Source organism: Anopheles darlingi, chromosome 2 (assembly GCF_943734745.1).
Source record: "Anopheles darlingi chromosome 2, idAnoDarlMG_H_01, whole genome shotgun sequence".
Taxonomy (NCBI): domain Eukaryota; kingdom Metazoa; phylum Arthropoda; class Insecta; order Diptera; family Culicidae; genus Anopheles; species Anopheles darlingi.
In genome coordinates this window covers 52,465,973-52,484,402 of record NC_064874.1, presented here as the reverse complement: position 1 = coordinate 52,484,402, position 18,430 = coordinate 52,465,973, and the positions used below count along the sequence as shown (strand labels likewise).

Here is an 18,430-nt window from a genome sequence, read left to right as displayed (position 1 = left end):
ACCAGGAAGTTGTACATCAGGAGGAATGAACGAATAACTATCTGGCGGTGCCTCGACCATAACGGGCAGATTGAAATCACCAACGTTCAGATGACCGTCCTTTAGCACCGGCAGCCACGTGTACCCGACCGGTGTTTCGACGTTCGTTTGTACTTCTTGCGGTTTCTTTTGGCAGGACACATGAAATAGTGTAAAAAGTATATGATGATTTTGCTTGAGATTGGCCGGTAGTTCAATCTTGATCTCGTCATAGAACGTTGGCTGTTTATTGTGATAGTTAACTGCACTATATGCTTCCATGCTAAATTCAGCGCATGAACTTTTACCAAAAATAGCTTTCAGTGCATCTGATTGCTTTTCGCCTGCCATCAGCTGCACCCTAACGGCAATGTTGCGCGCTGATCCTGCCCTTGTTGAGAAATTCAATTCTTTCATTGAGACGAATAGAAGGTTTCGATACGAATAGTGTGGATTGAGGATTGCTGTTGATGGAAATTCTAGAATTTCTTTTACGGGACGCGTGTGCGCGTCTGGATAAGGGTCTATTTTGGCTAGTTCCGGCGTCAGTGCATACTTTAGCTCCTCTGGTGCTGGCGAAATCTCTATTTTAATAGACCCAGGTATGCATTTATGCTTCTTCATCAATGCAGCAGGGCGTTTCAATTCCGGTAGAAATTTATACAGTTCTTCGTCTTTCATTTTTTCCGATTCTTGTTTAAAGAAGCTCGCCACTGTAATAGTAATCGGTCGGAATGTTTCGATACTGTTTGCAAAATCATCTGGAGACCACGAACGACGTTTTTCCATCTTTCTTTCCAATGAACCGCGACGCGTTAGTGTTCCCATATCAGTGGCACGCTTACGGAACTGATCGAAGCTACTGGTAGAGGATTTACGATCCAAACTATTCGAGCTTGAAGCTGATGCGATACTTTCACGATCTTCTTTGTCCACGCCGTCTCCGTTGAAAATACTTGACAAATAAATACCGGTCCAGGCAAATGGCATCCTGTATTTGCCAAGCCGTTCGCAATAATCTGATGCATTAGATTTTGCTTTATCCTTATACTTATCCTTGTCATCTTTAAGATAGGGCTCAACCGAATCTTTGATATCACCCTGAAGCACCTTTTCCAACCTTATAACCAGGTAAAGTTCGTTACTCGGGTTCGTAATGTCGAAAACGGCCTCACGGGCTTGTGTGCTAATATCAGCTAATGGTACGTGACTCACCAACATTCGCCGCAAAGATTCCGAGTTCATATCGAAATAAAAATTCTCCGACAATTTCTTTTTTTCTTTGGCATCGTAGATCGCCATCGAGGCAAAAATGGGTTCCACTTCTAGTTCCAGTTTTAAATGCAAGCACTTGACATATATACGATTTCCTAGATGCTCCATCGGTACTTCTGCTGGGAGTCTTTTCTCGATCGTCTGTTCAGCGCTCGGATATAGGTTAAAAAGAGCTTGCTGGCGGGCTTCTTGCCGTTTCAGTTCATTACTTTGGTCTACACTCTCCGGTGAAATACGGTCTAACACCCCCGTTATTAGTGGATCATTCACAGAGCTTCGCAGATCAAAGGACGCCCACGACCCACGAGGTGTTAGCGTATCCGTGCAAGTCGATACCGATGATAGACTCGCGATCGACTGCCGGCTGCTGGGTGTACAGCTCTCACTGACGTACAGTGTGCTAGACGTAACGGATTCTTCCAAAGAATTGCTCATCACTCCCAGCTCTCGATCGATTTCGAACTCTTGATGATACGAGGATGTTGGGCTGAGTGCTCCCTTGTCCTTACGGTCAAATGCGTTGCATGACCCAGAATGATGTCGGGCAGAAAATTCGACGACTTTCCAAGGCCTGGTAAAACAATCGACACAATGCTGGACATATAACGGTAGCTCTTCCAGCGGTTCCTTGGGGATGACATGCTTGATGGTACGAATCTTGCGAGGCACTATTTTCACTTGTACATCGCTGGAAGGGAAATCTAAAATAGACCTCAAAGGATCTTTCTGCAAATGGTTGGAGTGTTGCGTCAAGAATTCCTCGTAGTCGATCGGTTCCACGAGATCACACAGTGATATCTGTAGTAAAAATTGAAAATAAAATAAGCAATTCAGAGCATGGATTCACGAGTAGGCGAACTCACCGACGACGAACACACGGAACTGCTGTCGCTTTTGGACATCAGTTGATAGTTGGCTACATTTTTACGAATGTCCGAGGAGTTATGTTTGGTCAACTTGGACACAAACGCACGCTGAGCTGACGCCATCATATACAGATGCACGCGGATTGATAGTGGATTTCAAAATCGGAATTTTTGCGGTAAAAAAGGAATGGAGTCAAAATGGGAATTTTCCTTTTACAGAACGCAGAAAAATTCGATTTTCGATTCACGCCAGACGCTATAAAGAAGAAAAAGGAAATTTGACATTTTTCAGCTTCCCAGATAGCCAGCTTACCCGATTGCAATCTGTAGATTTTTAAGCTGCTTTCACATCGAGCGCGTTTAAACGCCACTAATAGACGCAGCAGGTTTTTTGACGCAGAAAACACGGTTGTATCACATCAAAATATATGGAAGTGTTCACGTAACGCACCGAAAGCTATTTTTTGGAACTTTTGAAGAGCTTAAAAGTTGGCGTTTTTTTTTTCGGATCTGTAAAAATCTACAGATTGTGACAGGTTCTGAGCCGACTGTAGCAGGCTACGCAAGCAAGCCAGCGTTGCCCTTTGGTTTTGCAATTTGTTTTGGTAGGAATGTGTTGAAATCCGGGTAATAACTGTTTTGCGTGAAGATTAAACTATTTATCATGATTTGATAAGGTGGCGGTGGTTATATGGTGCTATTTTTCGTGTATTTTAAATGGACCTTCGCGCAACCTAGGTGTGAACAATAAATAAAGCTTTTGCGTCAAAAAACGCCAACTTTGGCGTTTTTAAAAACGCGCTCGATGTGAAAGCAGCTTTAATATTTAAGAGACCCGAAATTGCTCTGCCGGCGAGTCTCTGCCCACCCCACTGCTCAGCAACATAACTCACGAGATTCAACGAGCGTTGCACTTTAATTGGACTCAACAATTTTTGGAACATATTTTTCGGTTTACGGCAAGGTACTTTAAAAAGACAGGTAGCTTCTTAACCACTTTGACAGGTCACCATTTTGAATTTGTTTGACATTCATAGCAGGGCGCTTTTATCAACAAAACCACGTGAGTTTCAAGAAGAAGAAGAAGAAGATATGGACAAGTTTGGTGGTTTTATCAAGGAAAGTACCTGATTTCACTCTTTTTCGGATGTTTAAATGATTCATCTCTCTATTTAAGATCATTCGAGCGACCGAGTTGTGTTTTACAGCGAGTGAGCACGGTCCAGGAACGCTAGCTAGCTCTTGTTCTAGGCCGGGTGGCAAGACCTACGGACCGATACCATATTGAAACACTAGGAAGAATTTTGAGAATATTTGCATAAACTTTAACTTTCGTGCCACTTTTCGTGAATTTGAACTGTCGTAATACCACAGAAAAGCGAAAACAGCTCCGAAAAGAGCTTTCCTGAAGTAAACATCCCACCATCCCGTGAATGTCAAACTCTGAAGTTTTTTCTAAAATACGATCGAGGATTTGTTCTGGATAAAGCTACCTGTCTTTTTAAAGTACCTTGGTTTACGGCTAGACTTTACGGCCCGTCTGCCTCAGACTTATAAATTTTGGCTTCGCGCGCTCGTCTAGCGAGCGCTTATCAGTCAAATGTCATTTGCCGGTACGGTGTTTTGGTACGGTGCCGCCCCATTAACAAAAAGGTATGTAACCGGGTCTATTAACGCTTAATAGACCCGTCACTAGAACAATTTCGGGTCTCTTAAACATTAAGAGACCCGGTTTCATACCTTTTTGACAATGGGGCGGTACGGTGTTTTATTGTCTGCTCATTGATATTGGCGTTGGAAAAAACGTTGGAAAATGAGGACACGCGCGTACTTTTTGTTCCTTGCGATAACATCGTGCTTACTTATCTGGTACTACATAAACCAACTTGTTGACCGGAGCACCCGGACACAGGATATGAGTGGTCGTTTGATTCTAGCAGGAGGAGTCACCAAATTCAAAGACAACGACAGGTACGACAAGGCCATCTGCTTTCAAACTGTATGAACTGAAATTTTGTATGATTTCCAGCATTCCAGCTTTGCAAAACCTGATGGCAACCAGGACTGAAATTTCCCTAGTTGTTGTAGCGTGCAACGAGCGTCACAACGAAGCACTCAACATGTTAAAGTCAGCGATAATGTTTAACCACAATCGAACTCCTTTACGATTTGTTGTGATAGCAGAGGAAAAGTTGAAAATTAATTTCATGGAAAAACTAAACGATTGGCAACAGCTTACCGATCGGGTATTCACTTACGAGATCCATTCCCTAACATTCCCACGTGCAAACAAAAATGAATGGAGAAAATTGTTTAAACCTTGCGCCGCTCAGCGACTTTTTCTACCGGTAAGTTGGTTGGTTAAGTATCGGTCGTCGCTGCTTTTGTTTACTAATTTTGTTCTTTTTACAACATTTCTTTTTTAGTCCCTATTGTCACACTTGGACGCAGTTTTATATATAGATTCTGATACGATATTCCTGTCGTCGGTACAAGAGATATGGAATCTCTTTCGTCAATTCAACGCATCTCAATTCGCTGGTATGGCTCCCGAGCATGAGGATAAGAATGCGGGATGGTATAATCGATTCGCTCGTCATCCGTACTACGGTGACCTCGGTGTGAATTCAGGTGTCATGTTGATGAATCTCACGAGGATGCGGCAGTTTAGCTGGCAGGACCATATCCTACCGATTTATCGCGAGTATCGCCTGCGGCTAGTCTGGGGTGATCAAGACATATTGAATGTGTTGTTCCACTATCATCCAGACCGGCTGTACGTGTTTCCGTGCGAATGGAATTACCGAGCTGATCACTGCATGTATATGACCGTATGTGATGCGCCCGACGGAGTAAAAATAATTCACGGGAACCGTGGATATTTTCACAAGCAAGCTCAGCCAATCTTTAACCTCATATACACGACGATTGAAGAATACACTTTCGGCACTGACGTATATAAGAACGTTATACGCACGATCGAAGAATCTTTGATGCTACCGAGTCACTCAAACTGTGATAAGTTATTGGATAAATTCCTGTACGATCCACGAAAACATTTCAAGAAAAAACCAATTGACGGAATGACGTAGAGAATTCCGATAAAACTGACAAATCTACTATATATATATATACATTTCTTTAAGACCTCGAGATTTTTTTATATTGTACATACATAATGCATTCGTGTAAATAAATCAGTAGGGCGCTTATTGTAAGAATTTTTTAAAACATTTATAAGGACGAGCAAACCGTATTTTTTATTGTAAGATTTTCTGCGTTTTTCCTCACGCTCAGACACGCTATCATTTATAAATTCCATTTATAAGTGTTATAAGTGAACGCTTCATTGCTCACGCCGCACCTTGTTAGGTTGGCTGTTCTGAAATCGTTCCAGAGGTTACGATAACCTGTTTGAAGAGATGGCCGGGAAATGGAAAGGGCAAGAGAGGAAAGTTCAATCTGACACGTAGAGAGAGGTTTCCTAAAGTTGCTGGGTAATAGTTATCGTTTTTGTAAAGGTCGCAGCTTTGTGGCGAATAGCCGGCGATGGTGTTACTGCTTTCGCAAAGTTGCACTTAGCGGTCATTTTCATAGTGGCAATCCCGAGAGATAACCACGGACGAGGGTTTCGAACAATTTTGTAAAGTCGCATTTGCTCGGTAAATGTTGTTGAGCCAAAGTTAGCTACAACACAAACAAGTCAGTGGCAGTTATGCTGCGACACATTTTGTGATAATGGTATAATCACGGATTTATAAAGTCTGGTTATAGAACGATTTTAACGAAATGATATACCATTTTTATATAATAGTTGTTTGGACCGTCCCAACATATATTTATACAATATCTATCTACGTTTGGTGTTTCTATGATAAGGTTAGCATTTCTATTCCAAAACATAAATGTTGTTATATGGGACGATTATGCCGAATTTCAATGATCACTAACATAGCTCAACAGGCTGCAGGCTGGTGCTACTGATAAGAAAATGGATGTGTAGTCGATCGAGGTGAGCATCCTAAGCTCTCTTCTCGCAATGGTAACAAGCATTGGGTGTTTGTGTCCGTGTTATACTGGTTCTGCAGCCGCATTCATCGTAACGCAAGAGAAGCGACGTAAGAGAGGCCCACAGCGACGATTGTACCGAAAATGAGTCAAGGTTAATCCGGTCTACCCTTCCACATTTGAAGCAAAGGTATAGTCGGCTGATGCTGCGAAGAAAGATATCGATCCTCTTTATTTGTGTGATGTCGACCAATTTTAACTTAGCTTAACATCGGTGTGTATTTGTAAAAAATGGTTAAGTTATTGAAAAAGAAAGAATCCAGGACCCATCCTAAAGAATGTTCATAAGCCGTTCTACCACAAATAACAACTCAAAATTGTCTCTTCATCTTTGAATTCTCTTGAAAGGTGTAATGATCTTTGTTAGCATTACTGTGGAAATCCGGGTCGAAATTACGGCAAAAATATGCATTTCACACCTAATACTGTAAAACACTTTTCACTTTCGCCAAATTTGATTAGCAGAAATAAAAACTGTTAATTATTCCGTCAGCCTTCGGTTGTGATCTTCGATCTCACGATAAACGTGACCAATGCTATTGTTCGAACAACTGGCAACAGCTTCTTTCAACGCTTACTGTATCCCTCTTGGTATAAGTTTACGGATCTTCTGTAATGAAAACCCCAAAAATAATTGCTTGAAAACTCAAAAAGGAACCTCGGATATGGAACCTTCGGCTAAGTGTTGATCAAGAGGCGCAGGTAGTATTGGTTGCGTAACCATTGTTTGTCGAATGTCTCTGCTATCGAGAAAAAGCAGGTACTGCTAACAGCTAACATCTCAAGTCTATATTGATTGTTTGATTGGTACATCACCGTTTTAGGCCCGGTCTAATATGGCTGGTGGTCATTTGGGGTTTCTATTAAACATCATATCACCATGGGTTGAAACATTTGCGCATTATTGGGTATAGAGGTATCGAATCGTTATTTTTCGTTATCGAATTGTGTCTTAAATAGTCATTTTATGTCAAATATCGGCAAATAAATCATTTTGATTTAATAAAGCTTCTTAAAATCTTTACATGACTTAACCCTGATTCCATTCTGTTGTTTTTGTTCACAATCAATGTTTTATTTAAAAAATATAATCTATTAATAATTAAATATGGGTAAATAATTATTATATAATAGTTCATGTATTGACATAGTCCCGATTTTTGTTAATGAAAATTACAAAATTTCAGCCTAGAATCTCAGTCTAGATTGACAGGACAGTATTTCAGTCTGAGGTTCAGTAATTGCATGCAAAACACTAAGGTATTTAAGGTGAAGAATAAAAAACATTTGGTAAATATTATTATGATTATTACATAACAATTCGATTTAGAGTGTTCCATTACGTTTTTCTCACAGTATAGCATACCTTTTGAAAATGGTATAAGAGTGTGTTTAAATATCCAGACAGAGACAGGTGTTCGTTTCTCCAGCAAGCTACTTCTCATGCTGTGAAATCCGGTTAGACATGTTCTCTGAAAAACGAAAAGAAGTTTATCTGATAGTGTGTTTTTTGTCGATATCTTATGATTTTTTTTATTAGATTAGGAGTTGAACCCGGCATAATTTAAGATTCTTCTGACCTTTCTGCTGGAGAATAATCCGTACAAAATATCTTGTTTTGTATGCATATGAATGAAGGGTAGAGCTTTAAATTTGATAAAAATTTGAAAATAAAGGTATTTAACCGTGTACCCCGTAGAGGCTAGCTTGAAACGCTTGCATTTAAGAAGAAAAGATGTCTAAGGAAAGCAGCATGTCTTCAAATCATTGTTTCCAGGTGGTATGAGGGATCGGCAGGTTATTTAAAAAAGACTCTCTCTTAGCAAAAACAAGCAATGTTGTTAATGGTTCTGTAGCCTTTTTCTACCACTAGCATGTTTTGACATTGACCTCGCCGATAATTGATGACACGTTACTGCAATTACGCACGATCTTCGGGTAAAGTTTTTCAAGATATTTAAGGTCGTCTTCGTCTTGGTTCATTACTAACCTTTATTTATTTATTGGAAATATATTTACCTTGAACATGAACAACGATTGACTTGAACGATTTGACTAAAGATACACATGTTGAAAGGAAATTCGAATGCTTCAAAGAAAGCGTTTTCAATATTACTATCCTTAATATGACTCTACATGTCTAAACAACTGTTAATGATCTTTCGTCGGATTGTGTAAATATAATGAATGGATCACTTTCCTTGCGCCAGCTGACAATCAAACGTGTTTCACATTAAGTATGCCTCAATGTACAGCCAGCCTGAGTCGTTGGAAGATTATAAAAAAACGCGGTTCTGTATAAACATTTCTCATGACTGGATGACGCATCATTTACGCAAAATGTCGCTGTATGACATTGGATCTCCAATACCATCGGAAAGGTAACAACTACCCCGTGTCACCGATCAACCTTTTTTTCATCGACGCTTTTAGGTTATATCAGAAACCTTTAGTTTTGTTTGGTCGTAATATAGGTCCAATCGATGATTAGATACTATTATTTTAGCAAGCAAGTTTAGTCCTGGATGTTGAACACACATGTGCCAGAGTAAGACCAACATGAATCTTCAATGCCAATTTTCTATTATACGCTCTCTTCATGTTGACAATTTCAATACTCTTCAACTTATAATGTTTCTGTGTAATATTCACTTCAAACCAATGTTTGTTAGAAATGAGATTATCTACAATACTTGTTCGCCGTGACTGTGGAATTCGTTTCCATCGTGATGCATTTCAGAATCGTAGTTTGGTGTAGCACACGTGATGAATTCCAAGCAGTCACATAATGTGGTCGCTGTAAATTAAAAAAATCGCTTTTCAAACGAGGAACAGCTAATCAACGAATAGCATACCGCAGCGATGACACCATTTTGAGTACATCTTGAGTATCGCACACACACAACCGTCATTTGCTGTCTAGTGAGCAACTTTGTTCGTATTGAATGAGCATTGCCCCATCGTAAAGATCATTTCATGATCGTTGGGTTTGCTTGTTCTATAATTCTGGAAGAATGTTTTGGATAGTTCGATATCCATTGATTAGCATTGAGTAGAGGTTTTAAATCAATCAAATTATATTTAAATGAGTCGAATGAGTTCAAGAAATATGAATAATAAACAAAAAATCACAATAATGTGAAATTTTCAAAAAGCTTCGGTGTGATGCCGTGATGACACGTGGTATGAGCGAAAGACTGCCGGGTAATGAATCGATCGATTGAGAAAGTTTGCATCTGTAACTCCCATATGGGATTTGAGCCATTCGATTTACTTCGTAATGAATGCTTATAATAATTGCAAACAAAAATGAATCGTGAGGTGTGTGCATGAGATTAGTTTTCATGTGTCACTATTGAACTGGAGCGTGCGTCTTCTATCAATTTTGCCGTGATGCGTTTTGCATACCAATTGTAAATTAACACGATTTCGAGAAACTTCGAGATACTGGCAAGAGATTCAAGATGATATTTGATGGCTTTACAACTCAGAAAGCAACTTCATCCATAATCATACATCCGGTTACAAATTGTCATGGACAAATATTTTTCAATTTTCTTTATCATAAGAAGATCAATGCTTGACAACTTATCTTGACGTTCTTTTATGCTGTCCGTAAGTTGAATGATCTTTTCTTCATTGAAAAAACTCCACATGTCAGAAACTTATGTTTTGTCGGTGCTTTTCAAACGCACCAGAAGGTAGTAACAAATGGGTTGTCGAAAATTCACAAACGTCAATAAAGAACAACTTAATTCACACAAACCAACGCTTCTAAAAAGGAGTAAAGGCTTCTGACCTATACAGTAGATCATGCACATCTTCAACGAACAGGACTATTGTTTTTAAGGTAAACCAGCGGGAGTTATGCACACGTGGTAGATCATGTTGCATGTTACAAACACACTTAAACAAGCATAGTTTTAGGGAGGGGATAGGGTCGGGTGAATGGTCTCTGTACATGCCGAACTCCAACTGCTTTGTGGAAGCTGCTAAGATGACGGATCTACCGTGCGTAAGAATTGAAGTCCCCCCTTTTTTCGCACACTCTTAAGCGGCTCCCAAATCGGGCTCAAACTGTAGCCACACACTACTACTACACTGCGACTTATTCATCCGGTTGGAGCACCGGTTAGCATTAAACCCCTTTAACCCCCCAATAGCCCCTTTAACATTAACTCTCTACGTTCGTATGTGTAGTTTCGAAGTCGTGGTAGAGTGTTGGTTTATCGGTCGCATGAGCCTTTCAGCTATAAAATCTCAACAATCTGTGGAGTAAACTTTTGTTTTCGTTCGAGGCTCCACCGATCTAGATAAAAAGAGTTAACTGGCCAAAGCGTTGGCAGTCTTGGAGCATCTTCACCCAAATATTAAATCGAATAGAGAAACAGTGCGTTCAAGGTAAGGATGCATAAGTAACACTGATTGGTCACATTGTGCTCTCGCTAAGCAAAAGAAAGTGTTCGGTTGGATGTAGTAACAGTTCGTACTTTATGTTTATACAGTTATGTGCAGTTCATGTGTTTGTTATCGGTTCTGGTTTCAATGGTTCGATATGATAATGGTTATTTTTCGTGCTTCGTCGGTATTCCAACAATGAATCGTGTATTGTACGATTGTGTACTGAAAGTGTATGCTCGTGTAGTTTAACTATTGGGATGAACTTTGGCGATAGCTAGCTATGGACGATGTGTGGCAGACCCTAAAGTAAATGTTGTAATATCTAATAAATGAAGCGTCCATATTTCGTTATTTATTCAAAATCGACATGATACGCGTAAATAGTTTCAAATAATTTAAGCTTGCCAAAGTGAGAAGAATATTTTATAATCTGTTTAATAACATGGAATAAACCCTGAAAGTAAAAAAGACTGTTTTGACGGATTAGTACGATATGTTCATGATTTTGATTTGTCCTCATTTTAAAATTCGTTTTTTATTGAAATGATGGACCATCTCAACTATTATTGTCGAACAATGTCAACTTCATCTGTTAAAAAGAAACAATTTCTATTCGTAAAATCTATTTTGAATATATATTTTGAATTATTGGTTTTGGTTACCCACAGTAATTAAAGTTTGTTAACTGTAGCACTTTTTCCAGCACGAATCAGTTTTCAACTTAAATAAATGGTTTTGGAAAGGAAATATATAATATTTACTCTTACGGTGTGGAATTATATCATTCATTTTACACCAATATTTGATCGCTGTTGGCTGTTGCACTTTAGCTGTACTAGGATGTAAAGTAAACTCCCACATTATTGGTTGATCACATTAGCTGACTCGAATTTAATCGTTGTTCCATCACTCGTTTTCCGATGCACCGTTTTTTTCTGGCTGGAATCGCAAATGTTTCTTTTGATCGCCTCAATAAAGGAACTACAATATCTTTGTTCGACAATACAGTGTTTTTTAACTGCTTTGCTAACATTGATCGCAAGTTACACAAACTATAAAATGTTTCATTGCAATCGGTTCTGTGAATATGCGCAATAAGTGATCTTGGAGTGGTTTACAGCCATATAGTGATGTGCACGACTCCAACCGTATGTGCTTCTATCTCAATCTTTACACAGAAGATCGTACATCTATTGAAACAACAGCAAAGAACAATACTGCGACATCACCATTCACTTACGTTACTGGACGGTTTGCATGACAAAGGAATAGATGCAACCCAACAATGATCGATGGTGGTGGATGGTGGTGGCGGAGTGGAGTGATGTAATGCAAGAGGAGATTCGAACTGTATTGTAACCCTCCACACACTGTGTGATTTGATACACGAAACGTACCCAAGAGATCTGCTCGATGGCGTTAACGAATATGAATGTTTTCGCAATTTTCTGGTTAATCTGGTTCTGGTTGTTTTATAACTGTAGTGGCGATTTATGGCCAACAGCAAAAGTTATCTATGGATATTAAATGGTTAACAACCCTTTAAGTATTTAAATGCAAGAAACTAGCTGATTTTCGAATATGCATTTAACTCCAAGAGACTATATTTGGGGTAAATTGTGAGGTTTAGATTTAAATCGGAATTTACTTTTTTCCAAGAATTGTATGGCTCCACATTCATTAGTCGTCGGCACATTAAATGATCTTTAAGTTAAGACTCACATAGTTAGAGCAAAAGTTCGCTGTAACTTAATCAACTCCTCGCTGCGCTTCGAAATAAAAACGGTGAAGCATCAGCTTTCGTTAACAGTGAATTATGATAAAGCATATATTTTTAATCGACTCATTGTTTAAATCTGACGAATTTTATCAATGAAAAGGGCATTTTAGTCACTTGGATATATAAATCCCCATTATATTCGAAGAAGTTTAAAAAAACTAATGCGAGGTGAAGTTTTAATATATTAACACTTATCGCAGACGCGTAGGAAACAAGTCCAAACGATGTCATATAATAAGTTGCGTTGCACAGACCCATAAAAGCAATCATGATAGGTGGACAATGTATTTTTATGCTTTGTATGGATGATGGTTGATGATAGATTTTCTTTTTCTTTGTAAATATAGATGAAAACTCTGCTACTTTTGATGGCGTCTTTGATCGTCGTATGTTTTGCCGAACCAAAACCTGCTATCAACGAAGTGAAATCGAACCAACCACTTCAAAAACCAGGTCGATTTCTGTCTCTACCAGTACCAGAGAAATGTGCATCTCGTAAGTATAAAGAGTAGTTTTTGGAGAAGCTGTTCTAGAAGAATTTTGTATATATACGTAATGATTCTTAACAGAATTTCTTACAATAACAATTCAGCCAGGCACTAAGAACCACAAAATGTAATATACATGAAGAGACTAATGCTTCGCGATTAAATCAATCCTTCCTGAGGTTCCTTACTTAACTAGGCTAGCTCACTTAGTTATTTATTCACTTCTGTAAAAAACACATTTAGGCTCACGTCCAATCAAACCCTTTTGAATACTCAAAAAACACTGTAATATTTTTTAACGCAACATACATGAATCAATAGAAGAAAATCGGGAAATTAAAACTCCTGTCACGTCTACATTTTGCACACTACTGACCGGTTCATCGGCAAGAGCGACAGGACCTTGAGTGATAGAAACACAGTACAGAGGTTTGAATTGAATAATAAACGAAAAAACAGTATTAGGTAGCTATTGCCAACACTGATATTCTGATATGTGGATTACAAAGGTTTCGGCAAGTCATGATTTAGTTAAAATGAACAAACAATTATTAAAATGTAAAGCCAGTACAAGGAAAGAATTTAGCAACAAATGTTTACTATGTTTGTCAACAATTGTTCCAAACGTGGATTAGTTATGGACGAAGAACTAGTTAGCCCCGCATTTTTTATGGGTAGCCGATCGTTATGCTATTAATTCAAAGTATTTGTGTAGCGTAGAAAACGGGGAACCCCGTCGACAGTCACAGGATGGTGATGAGCAGACTGTCCATAACCATTGACGGATTTCTTCCATCGATGTCCACACGATTTCAATGGTACCTTTCGACCTTTATGTATCGGTGTTAATGAGCACGATTTCTCAATGCTGTCTCTGGGAAGGAACTTACGACCCCATATTGAATCTGCTATGACCACATTTACCATGTTTCACCATCCCCAACTGTGTCCAGCACTGATAATTGACGATGGTGTGGTTAGCTGAACTACATTTATGCTTGAGACAGTTCGCTTTTATACCACCAAACATATGTTACGGGAACGTTGATAATTGCGCAGATAAAATGCCCAAGATGCCATCAAGTTTCATCGGTGGCCTAGATACTACGACAGAGTCTAGTTTTGTCGAAGACAATGGAAAATATTCACAATACTATTTAAAAGTAGGGTAGACTATTATAATTGTGAACAAAACATTCAATATTCAATATTCGAGCAAACTTCTTAACGAGAAAACTGATCATTTATTTGTGATAGTTGAATACTACGAAAATAAAGTGGTTGCAATGAGAATGGCTTGTTTAAATGTAGCATTACAATTGACGTTACTTAAGAATACGAATGCTACAATAGTGGAATAGTATTAAAAGAGGATATCCGGTAAAGGTTGCTTCACCCGTGATGTTGAAATAGTAAATAGCGAATCTAAACAACAGTTCACCTTTGGGACATAAGGACACCAGACTTATGACTAAGAGGTAAAACTTGAAATGGTGCTTCATAAATAATTAATGAAGCACTTGAACTTTGCATTTTCGTTCGAGGAATATCGGGGTGAGAGTGATTGCAGGGATTAATATCGGTGAGGAGAAGAATGATAAACGCTTTGGTAACTTTTGAATTGTGGAACATGCGTGCACGGTGATTATAAAGAGTGGCTCTTAGCAAACATCAACCCGCGACGAATCAGGCGCCGATGGCAACAAACGCTGACATTTAACACATCGACACGTAATATTGCGGGTTTTGGGTGATCTTTACCCTTTTTTGGTGTTGAACATTTTTGTTACTCAATAAGATCTATAAATGATGATTCCTATTTTTATTGCGTTTGATTTCATTACTTGTTTCCTTTTTCTCTTTTTCTTTTTGTTATATGATTTAATTAATATTCTCAATAGGTCCTAAGGAATTCAACTATCGTGGGCATAACTATTTCTACAGCGCCCACGTACCTGCACTGAAAGACAAGCGGGTCGATTGGTTGGATGGTCGTAACATTTGCCGCGAGTACTGTATGGATCTAGTTTCGCTTGAAACACAGGAGGAGAATAATCTCATTTTCCGGTTAATACAACAAAACGATGTGCCTTATATCTGGACCGCCGGTCGTCTGTGTGACTTTAAGGGATGTGAAGGACGTCCGGACCTGGAGCCGAAGAATGTTTACGGTTGGTTCTGGTCGAACAACCGAGAAAAGATACACGCTACTAACCAGATCCCGAATGGATGGGGTTACAACCCTTGGAGCAAATCGGGTCATAAGAAGATTCCACAGCCAGACAATGCCGAATTTGATATCAATCAGACGACTGAATCTTGTTTGTCAATTTTGAACAATGTATACAATGATGGAATCGGCTGGCACGATGTTGCTTGTTACCACGAAAAACCAGTAGTTTGCGAGGATTCTGAGGAACTATTGAACTATGTTGCTGCTACTAACCCCGGTATTGTCTTATAAAACATTTGTCGCTGCAACACCACTGCCTGGAGAATGCTGACTCAGAGATATGTCGGCAGTTTTGCTCGCGAGGGAAAAGATCCTCTTCATACGATTCATTTGAATTATTTCCGCTACCAATTCTGCTAATTTTGAATTATGTACTCTTCCTCATTACATAGCCGATTACAACAAAAACATTCAACATACAGTACAGTAGTGCTCTGCTTGTACGGTTTGCTAGTAGTTTCAAAAATGCCATGTTTGAGTTTATCATGTTAAAATCAACAAGAATGTGACAAATCATGCGAATCATTTCGAACTTACTATGCACATTTGACTCATTCATTAATATCGACTGTGAGGCAACGGTTAATTGATTAAGATGACGAAATAGCAAGCAAGCAATCTGTGCCAAGGTACACTCTACTCTATCAGTCATACGGCTCATAACGAAGACAACTACAGTAAATGTATATTTATTGAATAAATAGACTTTTTAAGAAATATTTGATCATTTGATTACTTTTTCAAAGCCCTCCGGTAACACTATCCCCACAGGCGCCATAGTGCATTGAACATTTTACCCCTTAATCAGATTGTAAGAATATAAGCCTATGTATGGTGGTAATTTCTATTTTCTAGCGTCCACAAACTAGCGTTGGTGACACCAGAAATAGAGAGGTAGAGGTAGAGAACACGTCGTTCGTCAGATTAGAAAATTGAATGTTCAGTCGGGTCGGGGGTGGAAAACAATTCAAAAATTGTAATTAAAAGTCTAGTGCTGAAATGGAAGGTTTTAAATGGGATGTCATCCTTTCTTCCAAAATACCTTAATTTAATTTTTACATTTTGGGTCCCCCACCTTAAGGGAGGGCTTCGGTATTTTATTTTAATTCTTCGCATTTACTTTTTACAATTTTTTATGAGTGCTTATCCCTTCAAGAGTATTGTGTAAAACTTTGGGATCAATCGAAGCAAAATTGATAAAGATATTGATTTTTGAAAAACAGAGCTTCATACAAGGCTCAAAGTATCTCGCAACTTTGAATCGCGATTCCCAAAACCTACGTTTTCAAAGTCGGTGCCCATCGTAGCATGAAAACTACTGGACCGATCGATTTGAAATTTTGAACACCTAATCTGTACACTATTTGCCAGGTAGCCCCGTTGAGTTTTTGTTAAAATTGTTGATACTTTTTTTTTGATAATTCTTTTAATTATATAAAACTCGTTTTTTGAGGCAACATCGAAAAAAGTAACACTTTTTCAACTTAAAAAATCTGCCAAAAATCGAAAAATAAGAAATTTGACAAAAACTTAACGGGGCTACCTGGATAAACTTATAATCTAACAAAATAATACCCATTTGTATGTTTCAAATGACCCAGCACGTAGCTACGATAGGCACCGCAAAAAGTACATTTTTGCAAAATTGCCTTTCTCGATTGGATGCCATGAACGTAGTTTTGATCAAATCTCCCCCAAAATAGAACCAAATGTTCTTGAAAAGTTGTAATTTAATAGGACATTCTTTTGAAAAAATAAAGTTGAATGGTTTCAGCACAATAAATCGTCAAAAATAAGCCCTTTTTTGACCCGAAATAACCGAACTTTGGTTATTTCGGGTTAAAAAAAGGCTTATTTTTGACGGTTTTTAATGAAGAAACCGTTCAATTTAATTTTTTCAAGTGTATGTCATATAAAACTACAACTTTTCAAGAATATTCTGGTTCTATTTTGGGGAAGATTTGATCAAAACTACGTTCATGGCATCCAATTTAGAAAGGCAAGTTTGCAAAAATGTACTTTTTGCGGTGCCCATCGTAGCTACGTGCTGAGTCATCAGAAATATACAAATGGGTATTCTTTTGTTAGATTATAAGTTTATCCAGGTAGCCCCGTTGAGTTTTTGTTGAATTTCCTATTTTTCGATTTTTGGCAGATTTTTAAAATTCAAAAAGTGTTACTTTTTTCGATGTTGCCTCAAAAAACGAGTTTTATATAATTAAAAGAATTATCAAAAAAAAAAGTATCAACAATTTTAACAAAAACTCGACGGGGCTACCTGGCAAATAGTGTACAGATTATGTGTTCAAAATTTCAAATCGATCGGTCCAGTAGTTTTTATGCTACGATGGGCACCGACTTTGAAAACGTAGGTTTTGGGAATCGCGATTCAAAGTTGCGAAATGCTTTGAGCCTTGTATGAAAGGCGGATTTTCAAAAATCAATATCTTTGTCAGTTTTGCTTCGATTAATCCCAAAATTTTACACAATACTCTTGAAAGGATAAAAGCTCATAAAAAATTGTAAAAAATAAATACGAAGAATTAAAATAAAATACCGAAGCCCCCCCTTAAGAGTTTAGTTTATTTCGGTATCCTGCTATCGCTTGTTAAAAATGTTTTGCGGGGCCGTAATTCTCTGCCACATGCGTTGCTTAATCCGGGGGAGCTTCTTATCCTCTTTTCTGAGCTGTTCATAATTCCCTTTGCGTGCATCATATGCCGCTGTTGCGCTTCTTGGTACGCACAATTTTTATGTTCCGTTTACTTAATCTACGTCTACTTAATTTTTATGTTAGTCTACTTTTCTCGTCGAACCAGCCAGATCTCGTGTTGCCAAGACGGCGTCCTAGAATGTAACGTTTCCATTTAAAAAAGAGACAAACTTTTAATGGTGCTAAGAAAAAACTAAGATAGATAGAGATAGAAAAAAAAAATTGAAAACTCTATCAATGAACTCTAAAAGTGATGGCGAAAATAGTGAAGCTATTCTGTTCTGACATTTCCGCAATCAAAGAACGGTAGTCCGCCGCTTTGAAAATGGACATCATGTGACACTTTGTGGATGCCGGAGACTTAATCAGAGCATCAAGAGATGGCTCGGTTCCGTACGGCCGACGCTCAGAGCGCCAAGAAGCTACAAAGGCTGCTGAAGAGGAACACCGACAGAAAAATGGCTACACCGCTGCGTGCGATTGTCCGGTAGGTCGGTACAACTAACCAAAAAATGCAGAAGTACCAGACGAACATAGACATACATGTTAGAAGGCAGAAATACCGTTTTGGAGCATCAGGTAATGTCA

At 38.5% G+C, this 18,430-nt stretch overlaps 3 protein-coding genes and 1 long non-coding RNA gene across 9 annotated transcripts in view; 2 read left to right on the top strand and 2 right to left on the bottom strand.

The window, feature by feature from the left end:
- The window catches only part of LOC125948371 (dedicator of cytokinesis protein 7), a 7,043-nt gene extending 4,649 nt beyond the window's left edge, over positions 1-2,394 (bottom strand). Inside the window, exons 1-2 of the mRNA XM_049674349.1 lie at positions 2,157-2,394; positions 1-2,091 (exon numbers count right to left, since the gene is read on the bottom strand). The exon at positions 1-2,091 is cut by the window's left edge and continues 345 nt beyond it. Coding sequence (XP_049530306.1) covers positions 1-2,091; positions 2,157-2,285 — 2,220 coding nt within the window. The 5' untranslated portion in view covers positions 2,286-2,394. The remainder of the gene's footprint in view (positions 2,092-2,156) is intronic.
- A 1,468-nt stretch (positions 2,395-3,862) lies between these two features.
- Positions 3,863-5,313, top strand: LOC125948377 (glucoside xylosyltransferase 2). Of its 2 annotated transcripts, none has more exons than XM_049674360.1 (3): positions 3,863-4,130; positions 4,197-4,507; positions 4,586-5,313. In XM_049674360.1, exons 2-3 carry the CDS (start codon positions 4,211-4,213, stop codon positions 5,249-5,251), a joined length of 963 nt encoding a protein of 320 aa, XP_049530317.1. In that variant the 5' UTR covers positions 3,863-4,130; positions 4,197-4,210; the 3' UTR covers positions 5,252-5,313. The 2 variants fall into 2 exon arrangements, with proteins under 2 accessions (XP_049530317.1, XP_049530315.1); XM_049674358.1 differs by having other exon boundaries at positions 4,189-4,507.
- A 214-nt stretch (positions 5,314-5,527) lies between these two features.
- Positions 5,528-11,810, bottom strand: LOC125948385 (uncharacterized). Of its 5 annotated transcripts, XR_007468574.1 has the most exons (4): positions 11,396-11,810; positions 8,247-8,487; positions 7,594-7,699; positions 5,528-6,373 (listed from the first exon to the last, which is right to left on the bottom strand). It is a non-coding gene; the product is annotated as an uncharacterized LOC125948385 (long non-coding RNA). The 5 variants fall into 5 exon arrangements; XR_007468571.1 differs by lacking the exon at positions 8,247-8,487 and having other exon boundaries at positions 11,390-11,810; XR_007468572.1 differs by lacking the exon at positions 8,247-8,487.
- On the top strand, positions 10,470-15,997 carry LOC125948381 (uncharacterized). Its single transcript, XM_049674364.1, has 3 exons — positions 10,470-10,628; positions 12,756-12,903; positions 14,798-15,997. The coding sequence occupies exons 2-3, from the start codon at positions 12,756-12,758 to the stop codon at positions 15,358-15,360; spliced, it is 711 nt and encodes a 236-aa protein (XP_049530321.1). The 5' UTR covers positions 10,470-10,628; the 3' UTR covers positions 15,361-15,997.
- Positions 15,998-18,430: the final 2,433 nt, after the last annotated feature.

What these genes read in the sequence shown, in the direction of transcription:
- LOC125948377 (XM_049674358.1), top strand. Translation starts at nt 3,973, where the DNA reads ATGAGGACACGCGCGTACTTTTTGTTCCTTGCGATAACATCGTGCTTA. An exon ending in AAATTCAAAGACAACGACAG is followed by an intron (nt 4,131 to 4,188) that starts GTACGACAAGGC and finishes TATGATTTCCAG; the next exon opens with CATTCCAGCTTTGCAAAACC. An exon ending in CTCAGCGACTTTTTCTACCG is followed by an intron (nt 4,508 to 4,585) that starts GTAAGTTGGTTG and finishes TTTCTTTTTTAG; the next exon opens with TCCCTATTGTCACACTTGGA.
- LOC125948381 (XM_049674364.1), top strand. Translation starts at nt 12,756, where the DNA reads ATGAAAACTCTGCTACTTTTGATGGCGTCTTTGATCGTCGTATGTTTT. An exon ending in ACCAGAGAAATGTGCATCTC is followed by an intron (nt 12,904 to 14,797) that starts GTAAGTATAAAG and finishes TATTCTCAATAG; the next exon opens with GTCCTAAGGAATTCAACTAT.